Raw genomic sequence first — 16,134 nt, 5'->3', positions numbered from 1 at the left:
AGATTCCGTTACATACATACTTACAGGTCAAGCTAATAAAAGCGTGATAAATATGTGTAACGTCGGCGTATGCAATTTCGCACATTATAAATATACTCTGATTATTTTTCTCAAAATTGTCAAAAAAAGTAAATTTGCATTATCTATATTAAATGTAACAAAAAATCTGCACTGTATGATTTAGATTTTATTTATTGCATTTAGGTACCAGATTATGATCTGATGATTCGTATAACTTTCAAACTTTTAATAAATTATAGATTTATTAACCTTTCTAACAGGGAATTACTAAATATAACTAAATAGTAAGTACTTATTACTAAATAGTCATACTGGGGTATATTTTGGCGATGAAAGTAAAAGAACGCATTGCAGAATTCTTAAATTATTTTTTATTCCGCATATTATTACACAGGTTTGTATATATTATTGTATTCATCCCCTTCTAACAGTTCTTCTTCATCTCTATCTTGCTTTGAATTTGTCTCACTATCTCCTAAAGGCCTTATTTTTCTGTAAAAATAAATAAAGCGCCGTAGAACCTAAGTGGATCATGGATGTAATTCTGCTTTTAAAAAACATATTGAGATAAATTAATTAATGTAAACATTATGAAATTAAATTATTAAATGTCGGATACTTACCAGTTTAATATTTATGTATATAATATGCATATAAAGTCTTAGTTGGAGTTATATACTTTGTACCATGTATATGTGTGAAAATCTCATTGTTTCATGAATTATTTAATTTACATTATAATATTATTTGAAAACTTCACTTACCTTTGTGGAATATCGTTGAACCGTATTTTGATATCTGGTTGCATTGGTTTCATTTGTCTGTCGCTATATACTATTTCATTATTAATTTCATACTTTGATTTATTTTCTTTATAGAAAGGTTCGTCTGTATGTAGTTCTTCAGTGATGTCGTGTAATGGTAAGAACTTTCTCATTACAATTTCTGAGCTACCACTTCGCCATACTGTTGTTGGTATGGGAAAAGGAAATTTTGACAGTCTCCTCGTGGGATGTAATGTATTCGTAGTTTCTTGCTGAATCTGTAAAAATATGGTATAAGTATGTACATTCGTTTTCGAAGACATTGCATAAAAAATATAAGTACACCATCTAAATTCGTCGCCGTATTGTATTTAAAATGACGTTGACGGTATAACCATATAACATAGATAAGTAAAGATATCTCACCGCCTTGTAATTGAAGGAAGTCATTAAATGGCTGACACATTTGTCAGACATTTAATGACTTTCTAATGGCTGTCATGTTGTAATTTACGCGGAACAAAAACACGAAATCGAAGAAAAAGTGCGGAGAAATATCGTTTCATTCGTAAATGATCTAAAAACTACATTTTTTTAATATTTTTCAAACACGAAAATAGATGACAGTAACAATTTTCTTGTTAGGAGCGAGTAATCTTTACTAATCTATGCCATACAATGCCATTGAAACCAAACGTCTATGCAAATTTTCAGCTTAATAGGATACTGGGAACTTGGCTAAATTTCACTTATAAGAGTTAACCCTCCCAATTCCCATACATATATACTAACAAAGCAAGTTAAATAAAAGTTTGTAAAAAGAAAGTAGTATTCAACCTTTTCTTCTTCTTGTTCCTTTGTATTTGGCTCGTCAGTAGTTATCTTCTGATTGTCTGAATACTTTGTAAGTTTTTTGGCATATTCTCTGGCATCTTGGTATTTTAACCACTTGTTTGCGAGAGGCTCTGAATCTTTATTCGGACTAATACGTTCCTCGTAGTCAGATATAATATTTGGAGCGAACACTGTAAAATACACTAGATGTATGTTTATAGACTACTTATAATAATTATTATAGAAAACGATCCGACAGCTTATAAAAATTAATTAACTGAAAATGGAGTTCAAATACGAGTAGGTACATATAACTTCAATAATTTAAACGAGTCTAACGACACCTCATATGTTTTAATCTGTCAAGCTATTTGCACTGTAGGGTGTGCCAAAGAATAAGACATACTCGTAGGTACATAAATACTCTCGAAAAACTTTTACCACCGCAGTTTTGTTAAAACATTTCCTGTTAAAAAAGTTTGAAGGTAGTAGAACCCTTTGTAGTTCGACTCCGGCGGCACCACTGCCACACCTATTTCTACCTAATAACAGCAGTGTTAGGCGCTGATGTGTTCCGTTTTGAAGGGTGTGGTAAGGGAGACAGACTTTTCCGAGGCGTCCAGCTTAGTCCTCAGGGGTATCGGCGCATCTAAGGCCGACCTCAGATAGGAATATCTAATCCTATCTGGGGTTGATTACAGATGTCCATGGGCGGCAGTAGCCACTTACCATCAGGTGGACTACATGTTCGTCTGCTACTCCTATATTGTAAAAACAAAAACAATTCGTAGGCACACAACACAAGACAGTTTTCGTTTCTGTTTATATCGCTATGTTTGTAGTACTCGTTCAGAGAAGTAAGCGGGGATTTTATGATATGCTTACAAGATATAACGTATTTCAGAGTTCCTAGGAAAAGCTTAACTAGTGTAAGCGGATTTCCTTCAGTATGTATCAGGTATCTAGATCGATTTACCATCTCTAAACCTTTTACGGACTCCGAAATTTCATCGAAAATTTAAGTTTACGAATAACATGGTGCATATACATGTCCTGTTGTCTTCATACGATTCTTTATCATAAGAGGCTATTATTATTATGTGGTTATCGTGATCGATCTAATTAATTCACTTACATTTAGGTACTGAGGTACTGAATAGATTCAATGACCAGTTGCGAACTAAGAATTTAGGAGGCCCAGGCCGGAAATGTTGAATGAGGCCCGGGGCGGAAAATTGCATGAGGCCCGGGGTTCACCGCCCTGTCGCTCCTGTCTTAGTCCGACAGTGTCTATGACTATTATTTGTCTTAATTATTTCACTAAAACGTGGTATAAGAATAAGAGATACCGACTATCATCTTCAGCGCTCATTCTTCGTCCCGCGCCCTGTTCCAGACTGGGGTTGTCGTGGAACTGACCACGACGCATGTAGATTGTTACATCGGATTCTGTAACAGAGTTTAAAAAGTAAGCGTAATATTCATATTATAATATTATTATCTAGGGAACACAGTTTTCTAAAGAGTTGTAGTGGCTGACAAACTATTGGTAAATATCTTTATCTTTACAAATTTGATTAAATAAATAATATATGTGTGATTTAAGAATAAGAAGAAGAATAATAAAAAAGACGACAACCACCTAAGAAATAAAATAACTATGATAATATTTATGTTGCTTAGTTATGCATTTCACTATTTGAAAGTTTTTAAGTAAGGTTTTTTTATTCCAGTATACTAACCCGGGTGATATCCGTCTATGGAACCTTAAAACCTTAGAGTACGTGCAACATACACTTAATTAATAGCCATAGATTAGTAAAGATTACTCACTCCTAACAAGAAAATGTGCCCAGTTTTGAGAATTGAAATAGTTGCGTAAAAAAATTTTGCCACGTCTCCGTGCTAAAATGTCCCTAAAATATTTGAAATTATGATTATAAATTATTTAATTAACATGAAAATTACGCAGTATTAGTTATTTATTCGTAATTTTTTTCTAAAAATGTTTTTATTTGTCAAGAATTCAAAAAAAGAACTTACTATAATAAGCCATTTGCGGCTTCATTCAATTTCAAGGCGGCAAAATATCTTTACTAATCTATGTTAATAGCATTGTATTGACGACAATAGTATGATAACAAGTGCACATGGATAGTGTAGGTTTGAAGCCAAATAAGGTCTTGTATCCGTAGCAGAATTGTTGAATTTTTAATTTTTTAGTAAAATGGCATTCAATATAAATAAACGTGCATGTGGCGAATAATTTAAAATATCAAAAACATGATAACAAGTTTTGTTATCTCTAGCTCGTCAATCTAAGTATGATAGAAGTTCTTCAAGAGATCATTTCAACGAGATTTTCATAGCAATAATACCGTGGAAAGCGGCGCTAATAAAAATATTAATCTTACCTCATTATCGTAAAATATTACGTTACAAATAACCAATGCTATGCCGAGGTCTTAAATTATGTTGTACGTAATTATAAATAATCATAATGTTTGTACTAAATCATTTTTCATTTACTTAGCAAGATCAATCTTATCGGTCTAGGCTGAAAGTTACAATATAATTTCAGTTCTGAAACAGCCGTAGATATTTTAGGCTTTACGTGTTGCCTGAAATACATGGTTCTCTACTCAAACATATTATTAGATGTGATGGCGTGATTTGAATGAATATTTTATTATTCAGTAAATATTAGAAAATATATTTGTTACTAGTTTATTCCTCTGTAGAAGGGTTTACGTTGATTACATGTTTCTGTATGAAATAGGAACAAATGTATAATTATCGTTCACCATCCCTAAATGGTCGAAATCGGCAGAGTTTAAAATAAAATCCTTAATTTAATGGATTGCTTTATATTCTAAATTTATTTACACAAATACAGACACGCACACCTAAATATATAGTAATACTCTGTACTAACACTATTTTATGAACATAACACTTGTGGTCTGAAATAAAAAATATTTTTATTATTATTATTGTATATACACACACAAACATATTTAGTGACTATTATATGCATATAAAACGTAAGTATTTTGGCTTCTAGTTTAATTTTCATAAATTAAAATTATGCTGTGGATCTTATAAATAAACTAGCTGACCCGGCAGACGTTGTGTTGCCATATAAATAAAAAAATGTAAAGGGTGAACAACCCTTATCACTCAGGGGTATGAAAAATATATAGTAGCCGATTCTCAGACCTACTGAATATGCATATAAAATTTGGTGAAAATCGGTAAAGTCGTTTCGGAGGAGTACGGTAACTGACATTGCGACACGAGAATTTTATATATAAGATAAATATTGATATATAAATAACTTTGATTAATCGGTTCAATGTGGTTATGGGCTGTGGTTATAGCTAGTGGTTGTAAATGTCCATTCCTTTCTATTACATTAATGGAAGCAGAAAATTAGTATGCAGTTCTGACGTTAATTGGCCACTAATTGGCCCCGACATCGATTCCAGAATATATTGCTGTTCGGGAATATTACATAAATTGGAACATTTGAAGGTGGTGGAACCCTTTGTAGTTCGACTACAGCGGTACAACCGCCACACTGATTTCTGCTTAATAACAGCAGTGTAAAGCGCTACTGAGTTTGGGTTTGAAGGGTGTGATAAGGGAGACATACTTTTCGGAGGCATCCAGCTTAGTCTTCAGGGATAGTGACGCATCTGTGGCCGACCTCAAATAGGAATATATAATTCCATCTGGGGTTGATTATAGATGTCTATGAGTGACAATAGCCACTTATCATCAGGTGGACTGCCCGATCGTCCACTAATCTTATATTATAAAAAATCGTGTGTTGATATTTCAGTGTTAAATTACAAGTTTCAAAACATTATTAAGTAACAAAATTACATTACTGCGGACGAAGGAACCTGTCAGGACAGAAGTTCCTTAATGTTCGTAATCGTAATTTATGGTTAAAACAAAAAGAAATAAGTTTTAACGAAATATCCATGTGTTCAGTTTTGAGCTAACTCTCCACATTCACATTCGCATATAATAGACAGAGCCAGAGGGATAATGGGTGGAGGATGCAAAACGCTTTTTAATTATGATGGCGATTCCGCTTTTGATGCAAGCCCTTTCTTATAAGCGTTAGAGGAGTGGTTGCAGTTAAACCTTAAATTTTACCATTTCCGCTAAACTAAGTAATATAAAAGATACTTACTGCTAAAATTAATGTATTCGGCAAACGAATAGTTGTATCCGTAGGCGATCCCTGCCATAACTGTTATGACGAGACCCAAGCAGATGACGCACACGGTGCAGCACCCGAGGCAAAATGTGATCGTTCTGTAAAAAAAAAGTTTTAATAGTATAACGCCAACTACAAATTGTTAAATTTTGATCTTTGGTAGGCAATTGGCTCGATTGATTATTAACAACGCGGATAAGTTAGCGGTCAGCAAACTTTTTAGTACGAGCCACATAAAACAAGGCTTTAGGTAATTGCGGACGGTATTCGGAAGTAGGAATTTGTTGGCGAAACGACTTTTTTTTAAGAATAAATTAAATTGTGTTATTTGAAGTAACGTGAACGAAAAATAAGGTTCTTCCTAGAACCGAACAAAATAAAGATTAGAAAAAGGAAAGGAAATACACTCCTTTGCAAAAAAAACGGGCGGGTTTGATTTTTTAACATTATTGGTAATAATTTAGTTCTTCAGAGGTTTTAATAGCCAAACTATGTTACTGGCACTTAATAAAGAGTCTGGGTATGAAAAAAAGTTCATTCCAAATTCAAAACTTTTGTTTTTTAAATTATTAATCCCTTTTTCATTTTGTGACACTTTTCGCGGGTTTGCGGTTAAAAGGTTATCAAGCAACTAAAAGTAACTTTTCGTTATTTTTAGTACAACAATTTATGTTTATCGCATAATTCTGCCTTATTGTGACTTAAAACAGATATCTTTGTGTCTATCGTAATGGCAGAAAAAGCAATGAGAGCTAGTAAAATTATAGCGCTGCTGGAAGAGGGGTGTAGCCAATGTTACGTCTCACAGCGGTTAAACGTGAGTCGTTCAACCGTACAAAGAACCTGGACTCGATACCAAGAGACAGGTTCCGTTCAGAGAAGGCAAGGTTCTGGGAGAAAACGTTGCACACAGCCGCGAGACGATCGCTTTTTAGTGACTCAGGCGCTGAGGAACCGCAAATGCAGTTACATAGACCTCAAAAGAAACCTTGAAGAGGTACGAGGAGCACAAGTTAGCCTATGGACTGTGAGGAGAAGACTTTTAGCTGCTGATATACGTAGTCGACGACCAGCGCGGGCCCCCAAGTTACTCCGTGAGCACCGGATTGCGCGGTTGAGGTTCGCTAGAAATTGCCTATCTTGGACACCAGGTAACTGGAGTAGCGTACTCTTCTCCGATGAGGCTCGAATTTGTCTGCATGGTGAGGACCGACGTCGGCGAGTGTTACGAAGACCAGGGGAACGCTATGCCGATGTGTGTTTTGAAGAAATCACCCCTTATGGTGGAGGGTCCGTTATGTTTTGGGCGGGCGTAACTTCCAACTATCGTACCGAGATAGTATTCATAGAAAATGGCTCACTAAATGCGCATAGGTACATAACAGAAATCCTTTCTCAAAATGCACAACCCGCACTGACTGTAATTGGTGAAGATGCCATTTACATGGACGATAATGCTCGGGCCCACCGTTCTGGCGACGTAGATGCTTATATGCAAGAGGTCGGTATTCGTCGTTTGGATTGGCCAGCGCGGAGCCCCGACCTTAACCCCATTGAGCATGTTTGGGACCTCCTAAAAAGGCGAGTACGATCTGTCCAACCACCTCCACAAAACATCAGAGAGCTTAAACGTGTAATCTCGACTGAGTGGGAACACATTCCACAGGACACCATCAAAAGCCTGGTGGGAAGCATGCCAAGACGATTACATGCCGTAATCGCTGCAAGAGGAGGTCATACTCGTTATTAATTTTTATTTTTTAATGTCTCTTTTATTAAAATACCATAAAAATACTCGTAGTCTTAATTTCATTATACCCATAAAAATGTCCATTTTAACACGGCTCTCTGTTTACATTGACTAAAACACCGATACCAGGATAAAAGTGTTAAAAAACTAGATTCTCATTGATAATAAGAAATTTCTAGTCATCCAAGCTAATGACATACTAAAAATATAATAATATTTACCCATAGAAAAGCTAAGGTAAAGTGTGTGTGTAAGGTGCCCGTTTTTTTTGCAAAGGAGTTTATTTTCACATACTTTTGTATAGGGGTCGAACCATACGAAAGATGATAATGATTTATGCGTCATAATCATTTATCATTATCACTATAATTAATGATATATTTCACCTTTGATAAATAAAATAGAAAGGTACTTCACCGCCTTGAAATTGAATGAAGTCACAAAATAATGATTTTGTCATTTATTTATGGAATTCTTGACAAATAATAAACATTTTAGAGAAATTTTACGTATAAACAATTAATACTACGTAATTTATGTAATAAATCATTAATATTAAAAAAATTAGGGATATTTTATAACGAAGACGTGGCAAATCTTTATAACAATTTCAATTCTCAAAACTAATTACGCTTTGTTGTTACGAGTGATGAATCTATGTATTCTACTCATCTAAGACTGTAACAAAATCGTGACTATTACGTGCACTAAAGTCTTAGTAATTGGGTGCTAATTTCATAAATTGAAGCCGTTTGGCACGGCATTGGAATTTATTTTCAACATGGTCGCTTCGAGGGCAGATTTTATAATAGTAATGCGAAAATTCATACTCATAATGCCATTACGATGCGGTGTAAGTGGCATGGATACAAGGACTAATTAAAAAACTTGCAACATTATCTAAATTTATCTAACTATGTTTGTATGAGGCGTATTGTTACGGAGATAGTAATAAGCGCATTTTTAACCGACTTCCCAAAGGAAGAGAGGTTATCTATTCGACGTATTTTTTTTTTTTTTAATATAAATAGTCCTAGCGAAGAAATGAGTCTAAAATCTCATTATTCTCATCATCATTAGTATTTTAATAGTCCGGGCTTAAAAAGTAGTTAAATTTGTCAATATGAACTTAAAAAATTTGCGCATGTTTCGTGATTGGATTTGAATCGAACTGTCAAAAACTTTTATAACTATTTCCTACTTCTATCGGTATGTAGTCGATAATTTTTATTTAAATTTTCATTACCTTTAAATGAGAATAAAACCTCACGCAAGTTTTCTAATTAACACACTAATTACTTTTTACATTTTAAGACATTTTGGAAAATTAGCGCCAAATTATGAGAAACGTGTTGATGTTCATCAAATAGTCGTGTGAATACTTTTTATGTCATTTTACTGAGCACAATTCCCTTACCAGGAGTTTTTACGTTTCGATAAATATGACTGTTTTGGTATTTGTTTACGTATTGGCCCATACGATTTCCTAGTTCTGACACGATCCGCTAGGGGCGCTGATTGGAATTTGTACGGGCAAATACGTAAACAAATACCAAAACAGTCACATTTGTCGAAACGTAAAAACTCCTGGTAAGGGTACAGGTCTCCTCTACTAATGGAGAAGGCATGGAGCGAACCACGCTCTACAGTTTGATTGGTTGATGATTTAATAGAACAGTAATCTTGTATGCCAAAACCACATTACATATTCACGTGTTTTATTATCTGTGCGGCCTCATCGGTTTATTACTGAGCCATGTGGCTAATTGGGCTCTATCCTAAATTGCTGGTAATTGCGTACAATTTGAGTAAAATTCTTAGATGTTACCGCTAATTTCAGGTTAAGGAATGTTTAAGTTACCGCAAAACACACATCATACATGTATCGGGGCCGTCAAAATGTGGCTTACGACGATAATTTAATTTTAGCACTCCATGCCAATTTTGAGATACGTAATTTACACAACATTTAGTACTTATGATTGAGTTTTATTTGTAGATTTTTCTAATTTTAGCAGATTTGGTTTCAATATCTTTAGCAAATTTTAAATTTGAAAGGTAGAGGTAAATATGTATATAGAAAGTGTGCAGTGTACATCTTAGCCCGCTGTGGTACCAACGCCATTGTAGTAGTGGTACCATTGTGTCGCCATTATAGTTGTAAATGGTACTACCATTTGGCTGACCTCAGTTCTCTGATCCTGTCAGGAATTTATTATTTGTAGATGTCTATGGGCGGCGTAGACACACAGTATCAATGTACTGGGTGCTCATTTGCTATTTTCATTTCCCATAACACAAAAGTTGAATGAAGATATAATTGATTCGTATTCAGTCTATTCGAAAGAATGAGTGGTTTACGAAGCAAAGCTGATCAATTATTCATCGTTATAGATGGGTGCACAACCTTATTACTCCTAACGCGATGGGGTAGGGGGTTGGTTTAGCACACTGATAGCGTTGATGCATCGTCGTGGAAATAACTAATAACTTGCGTTATTAAACGTATGCTTATTAAATTAACTTGGTCGTAATAATTGTATAATCAAGTTTTGATAGTGACGCAATAATATCATTCAGAGTTTGGCATACAATTTCATCTTACACGTTTGTTAAATTGCGTGGACAACGAAATTGGTTTTTAAAAAGAATTTTATTTAGTTACTTAAACTAAAACAAAACTTATAGAATACGAGCGGTATTAAAAATGTGTCCGAACACTAAGAAGTCTAACAGAACTGATTGTCACACCTATCTTTCTCACCATCGACTCACTGCAGTGGCGAATTAAAAAAAAATTAAGGTCTAGGCTGTACAGTTTTTTCCGCCCCTGCTCCTACAATACGGTTCCCGATTTTTTTTTTGCTCGTCACCTCGTAACACGGTTCCCTTTTTTTATTTGCTCGCCGCGCCGGCTCATGATACGGTTCCCGTTTTTTTTAGCAAAAATAAAAAAATCGGTCCCCAAATTTGCCACCCCAAAAATCTGCCGCCCTAGGCTGAAGCCTACTCAGCCTGCTGGTAAATGCGACATCGACTCACTGTAACACAACACTTAATGTTTCCTCTTTTAAACATTTAGCTAACGTAACTCGCTGTTGATTAAAGTTTACTGGGCGCCTGTAACTCGGTTTTGTTTTATGGTGTATACGAGTAGACGAGCATGCAGTTCATATAATGGTCAATAGTCACTAGCACCCACAGATTCAAATTCAAATCTCATTTATTCAAAATGGATTCATATAGAATACTTTTTGAGAGTCAACAAACTATCACCGCTTCGGAAGGTATTTCATCTGTAATTAACCCCAGGTAAGATAAGATCCTGACGTCGGCCACAGATGCGCCGCTATCCCAGAGGACTGATTTGGAATACCTCGGAAAAGTAAGTTTCCTCTACCACACTCTTCAAACCAGAACACAGCAACGATTAACACTGCTATAGCCAGAAGGAAAGAATTAAGTGAGGTGGTGGTGCCGCCTGAGCTGAACCCCAAAGGGTTCTACCACTTTCATGTGTCCATCAACCTAGAGTCAAAGCGCTTAATTTTATTGCGCGCGCTTGAAGTGTATAATAAAACCTTTTTAGTATGCATGTATTTCTTTGTCGGCCTCATTTGTGTAAGTTTTGTGTCAATAATAATGTCTATATATAATGCCTATAGGCTACAAGTACTCATTGTTATTCAAATCATAAAAGTGTGTGAAATGACAAACCTCTGAACGAGATCCAAGGCCCAGGAGAAACAGTTGCAAACGTAACACATATCACGTCGCTTGGGAAGTGTATGATTTCATAGTCACAATATGCGACTTTTGAGATCTGTGAACAAAATGGTCATTTAATATTGATAACTTTAACTTGAGTAAAACTACAAGTGGCTTTGTAGTCTGATTTTAACTAAGTATCGAAAATGCGTTTTATTTTATTGTGATTATCGCCGTTCCTTAACATTTAAATCAAGCAATTGAAAAGGTGGGAGAGTCACATGACGTCATCGGGGAGGTCTTGCTGAAACACTGATTTCTATTATGAAGCAGTTCTCCATTACGGCCGAAGAGCATGGATGCCAGCTGACTTACATGTGACATTACCATCTCAGTTTTTAGGAGTAGCAACGCAATAAAATTGCGATACGTAGAATTATTAGTAATTATTATAGAAATTAATTATCCCCTGCTAAACGGTGAAGGAAAACATCATGAGGAAACCTGCATACCTGAGAGATTTATTAAAAAAAAAAACAAAAAAATCTCAAAGGTATGTGAAGTCTACCAATACGCACTAGGCCAGCGCGGTGGACTATGGCGCAATCCTTCTCATTATGAGAGGAGATCCGTGCCCAGCAGAGGGACGTTAATGGATTGATGATGACGTAGAATTACGATTACGATTACGCAGAACACGTAGAATTGTATGGAGATGGTCGCAGATGTCCATGGGTGGCAGTGAACATATCATCTGGTAGACTGCAACTTGCAATACTAGTTAATATACTAGATCTTTTAGTAAAACTGTACGTCGGAACATATAGGTACCAGATGTCTTTCATTACAGTTATTGGAGGAATATGTTTGTTTTTCTAAAATGCATTTATCGGAATTACTCAGACTAAAATATGGTTATAATCCGTCTAGACGCTAAAAATAAGTTGGCTGCTACTTTATTTATTTTTCTAGCGTAATATCTTTCATGTAGGTATTATTTCTAAGGTAATGCTTAAGTATGCTGGTAAGTATTATTTTGAAAAACGTTTGCGTTCTATTAAAAAATAGCTGATCAACAACATTTTTCTCTTTAATAACGGAATCAAGTTTGTTATATAATTTAAACAATAATGTAGGTAGTGTAGTATTTGAAGGTGGTAGAACGCGATTTTGGAGGTTTCACTGCCTCACCTATTTTTCCTAATAACAACAGTGATAGGCGCTGCTGTGTTTCACTTTGAAGTGTACAGTAAGGAAAACATACTAATATAAGGCGTTCTAAGTTTACAAGGGTTAATCTTACATAGAGTTGCTTACAGATATACGGCATGGATGGGCAGCAATGGCCACTCAGTCCCAGATGAACTGCATATGCTACTTCTTTATTATAAACATAAGTGTGGCGGTGGAGCCTTATCAGTTAAACCATACACTGGCTCTACCACTTATCAAATATTTTACCAATAAATTAATCATTTAATTTTGGTTTTGAATTATGATATATTATAAATTATTTCTACCTAATCACAGCAGTGTTAGGTGCTGCTGTGTTCCGTTTTGAAGGGTGTGGTAAGGGAGACAGACTTTCCCGGGGCGTTCCAGCTTAGTTCTCAGAGGTAGCGGCGCATCTGTGGCCGACCTCAGGTAGGAATATCTAATCCTATCTGGGGTTGATTACAGATGTCCATGGGTGAAAGCAGCCACTTACCATCAGGTTGACTGCATGCTCGTCTGCTACTCTTATATTATAAAAAAAAAACTAAGAAAATACATAATAACTTAAGAAAAAATCACACGTATAAAAATAACATGATTCAAAATAAATTTAACATTGTATTATACATATTCTTAACTTCATACGTAAAGAGTCAATGAACTTATTGGATTTTAAAATTAAAAATATAAGTTGTATGTATTATAAGCTCATGTAAAGATATATTATTGCCAGCTGTGCTAGTTATAGCGTATAATAATAAGCTCATATTAGTGCACAATGGCCGTGTTTTTTCTGTAATATCATTTCATTTCTATGAAATAGAATGTAATATTCTCGTCTTTAAATTCGCATATTCACCGAGTCTGCATATTTTAATGTTTTAAAACCAATTATACGATCCTGAAATATAAAAGGACCTTTTTCTGTCTGGCTATTATTCCATTTTTTGGATAATTTTACATATCTTTAACATCTGCTGTTCTACCATTTTTAACAGACTTCAAAAAAGGAGGTTTCTCAATTCAACCGTATATATGTTGTTTCGTATATATTTTTAAAACTTTATTTTCAGGATAATTTTAACATATATCCTTTATCATTTTCTTGTTTTACTTTTATTGAATGCTGCGGTTCATAATTATGAAAAGATGATTTTTGGTGCTAACCGCAGGTGTTAACCTTCGAAGATGTCAGTAACGTTAAAAAATATCTGGCTTTCAAATGGGAATATTACGTATCCCTTATATCGACAAAAACATCAAATAAGTATTCCTTTATCGAAGTCTTATTCAATGTACAAATTAAAATCAACATGTACAGGCAATGTGAATATTGTGCATTTGTTTCTATATCAGACAGACCACAGACCTGTGTGTAAAGGTCTATGAAACGAACACTTCACTTTTAATTACTTAATACATAACATGAACCTTGTATGTATGTATGATCGGAGTAATGCTTGACAGAGCAAGCACAAAGGGGTCCGTATCGGTCGGGCGCAGGGAGGTCGCTTCAAAGACTCATGTACGTATTGTTCTTCACAAGTTTTTACTGGTTAAGGCTTTTGTTAGGCTTTCCCTCTCATATCTCATCACAATTATGACACTGACAGGGTTCCTTCATTATTATCTTTGGTGCTTCGGAATATATTCTATTAATTTACTTTAGTATAAAGTGTTTTATATAAATTTGTTTTATATAAAAGAGTGCGTGTTAATACACGCACGTATCATGCGCAAGGAGTGAAATCATTATAAAACAAAAAATATTATGAAATTTAAAAAATATGATGAATTATTAGTACAATACATCGTATCATATGTAAAAATACTACAAATCCATAAAAATCAAGTATTACTTATTATTGTAATGTAACGTCTCAGGGTTACCATTTCCGCCTCACTTTAAAAATAGGCGTGCGGTTTACGGCTTATTTCGTTGTACATATGGATATTTGTAAACAGTGCCGAATGTGTAAAAATAGCAGTGCTACTATCCCTGAGGACTAAGTTGGAAGTAGTACGAGTATCTCTACCTTACCATACCTTCGAAACTAGAACACAGCGTAAATAAATAATCGTGAAAGCTCACCTATTCTTATGTAGTGTTACGGAGTATTATTGTACTTTTTATTTTTTAGGCGAAGGCTTGCAAAGCTGTGAACTACACAGTTAAAGCATGTTTATGAAGTTTTATTGTGACTATAATGTAAGTAAGGTTATCATTGTTTTTGTTTAATTTACTCATACTTTGTAACAACTTAGGTTTTTTATTTATTTGATATAATCCGCCCATTAGTATTACTTATTACTAAGAGGGTCGTTAGGAATAAACCCAATGAGATACCCATTAGATAATGTCAAGCATCTATAATATGAACAGCTTTTATATCGATTTACCTAATTTTTATCTCTGTTTACTTACGAAAATAGTGTAAAAAACAATTATTGGTTTGTGTAGCAAGAATAATATTTAGCCTTTTAAGGATCTCTACAAACTAGCTACTTTTAGTAACCGTGATCGACGAATTAGGTGATTTTCGAAAGCTAAATGAAGAATGAATAAATAGAAGAATCAATTGCTCTTCGCTGCTGACATAATAAAGCTAATCGTCACGATCGGCGTTCTTAGACTATCTTTTATTTGAAATCGAATGTATTTAGTCACAAAATTGGGATGGATACTCGTACAGTCGGTGTTGTCGGTTGGTGTGGTAAGGGAGACATACTTTTCCGAGGCGTTCCAGCTTATCTCAAGGGTAGCGGCGGAAGTGTGGTCGACCGCAGATAGAAATCTAATCTTACCTGGGGTTGATTGCAGATGTCCATGGGCGGCTGTAGCCACTTACAAACAGTACCCTTACCAGGAGTTTTTACGTTTCGACAAATATGACTGTTTTGGTATTTGTTTACGTATTGGCCCATACGATTTCCTAGTTCTGAAATAATCCGCTAGGGGCGCTGATTGTAATTTGTATGGGCAAATACGTATCCAAATACCAAAACAGCCATATTTGTCGAAACGTAAAAACTCCTGGTAAGGGTACAGGTATACTGCATGCTCATCTGTTAGTCTTATTTTAGAAACCCGCACGAACTTGACGCCAAAACGTGACGTAGTATCGATCTTATCGCAAAAACGTGAATCGCCGTTACTCACTCGTTGTTAGTGCGACAAGCGTTTAAGTAATCTAATATGCACCTGAACGAACGGAATGGTGTGGGTGAAAACTGAAAACATGGCAGCTTTGTTTATTAATTTAAAGGGTCTCTCTCAAACAGCTGAAAGGCAACTTTTGGATATCCAATTTTAATATCCAATTCAGGGGATCTGCTATAAAATTACTGTATCTGCCGAAACATTTTACAAACAAATTTTAGATTCAAAGGTTAACACGTAGGAATTGAATGAATTATACTCAAAATAATTTCTATTTTACTTTTGTAACCACGGTTTATAAATAGAAGAAAAGTTTAACTTACTCTCAGGTCTTCATATAATAATCGTAGAAATTAAAGATTAGAAAAGGTAAAAATTGATTATTATATTATCGGAATTGACATTGACAAATATTCTGTTATACGCGTGCAACGTTCAAAAATTGGTAACT

The 16,134-nt window shown here is 34.9% G+C and overlaps 1 protein-coding gene across 1 annotated transcript; it reads right to left on the bottom strand.

The window, feature by feature from the left end:
* Positions 1 to 407: 407 nt before the first annotated feature.
* On the bottom strand, positions 408 to 16,091 carry LOC140757142 (uncharacterized). Its single transcript, XM_073092678.1, has 7 exons — positions 16,007 to 16,091; positions 11,318 to 11,423; positions 5,824 to 5,948; positions 2,973 to 3,068; positions 1,623 to 1,810; positions 786 to 1,063; positions 408 to 513 (listed from the first exon to the last, which is right to left on the bottom strand). Exons 2-7 carry the CDS (start codon positions 11,365 to 11,367, stop codon positions 408 to 410), a joined length of 843 nt encoding a protein of 280 aa, XP_072948779.1. The 5' UTR covers positions 11,368 to 11,423; positions 16,007 to 16,091.
* Between the last annotated feature and the right edge of the window lie 43 nt (positions 16,092 to 16,134).

Source organism: Epargyreus clarus, unplaced genomic scaffold, assembly GCF_041222505.1.
Source record: "Epargyreus clarus isolate Ecla_fem2 unplaced genomic scaffold, WU_Ecla_fem_2.2 ptg000004l, whole genome shotgun sequence".
Lineage (NCBI taxonomy): Eukaryota > Metazoa > Arthropoda > Insecta > Lepidoptera > Hesperiidae > Epargyreus > Epargyreus clarus.
The sequence above is the reverse complement of the archived record's forward strand: the minus strand, read 5'-3'. Positions and strand labels throughout refer to the sequence as shown.

Excerpts from the sequence above, each read along its gene's own strand:
- LOC140757142 (XM_073092678.1), bottom strand. The coding sequence starts at position 11,367 with ATGTGTTACGTTTGCAACTGTTTCTCCTGGGCCTTGGATCTCGTTCAG. Across the intron at positions 3,069-5,823 it reads CGAATACATTAATTTTAGCA|AATCCGATGTAACAATCTAC; the intron begins GTAAGTATCTTT and ends ACTCTGTTACAG. Across the intron at positions 514-785 it reads TTCAACGATATTCCACAAAG|AAAAATAAGGCCTTTAGGAG; the intron begins GTAAGTGAAGTT and ends TTATTTTTACAG.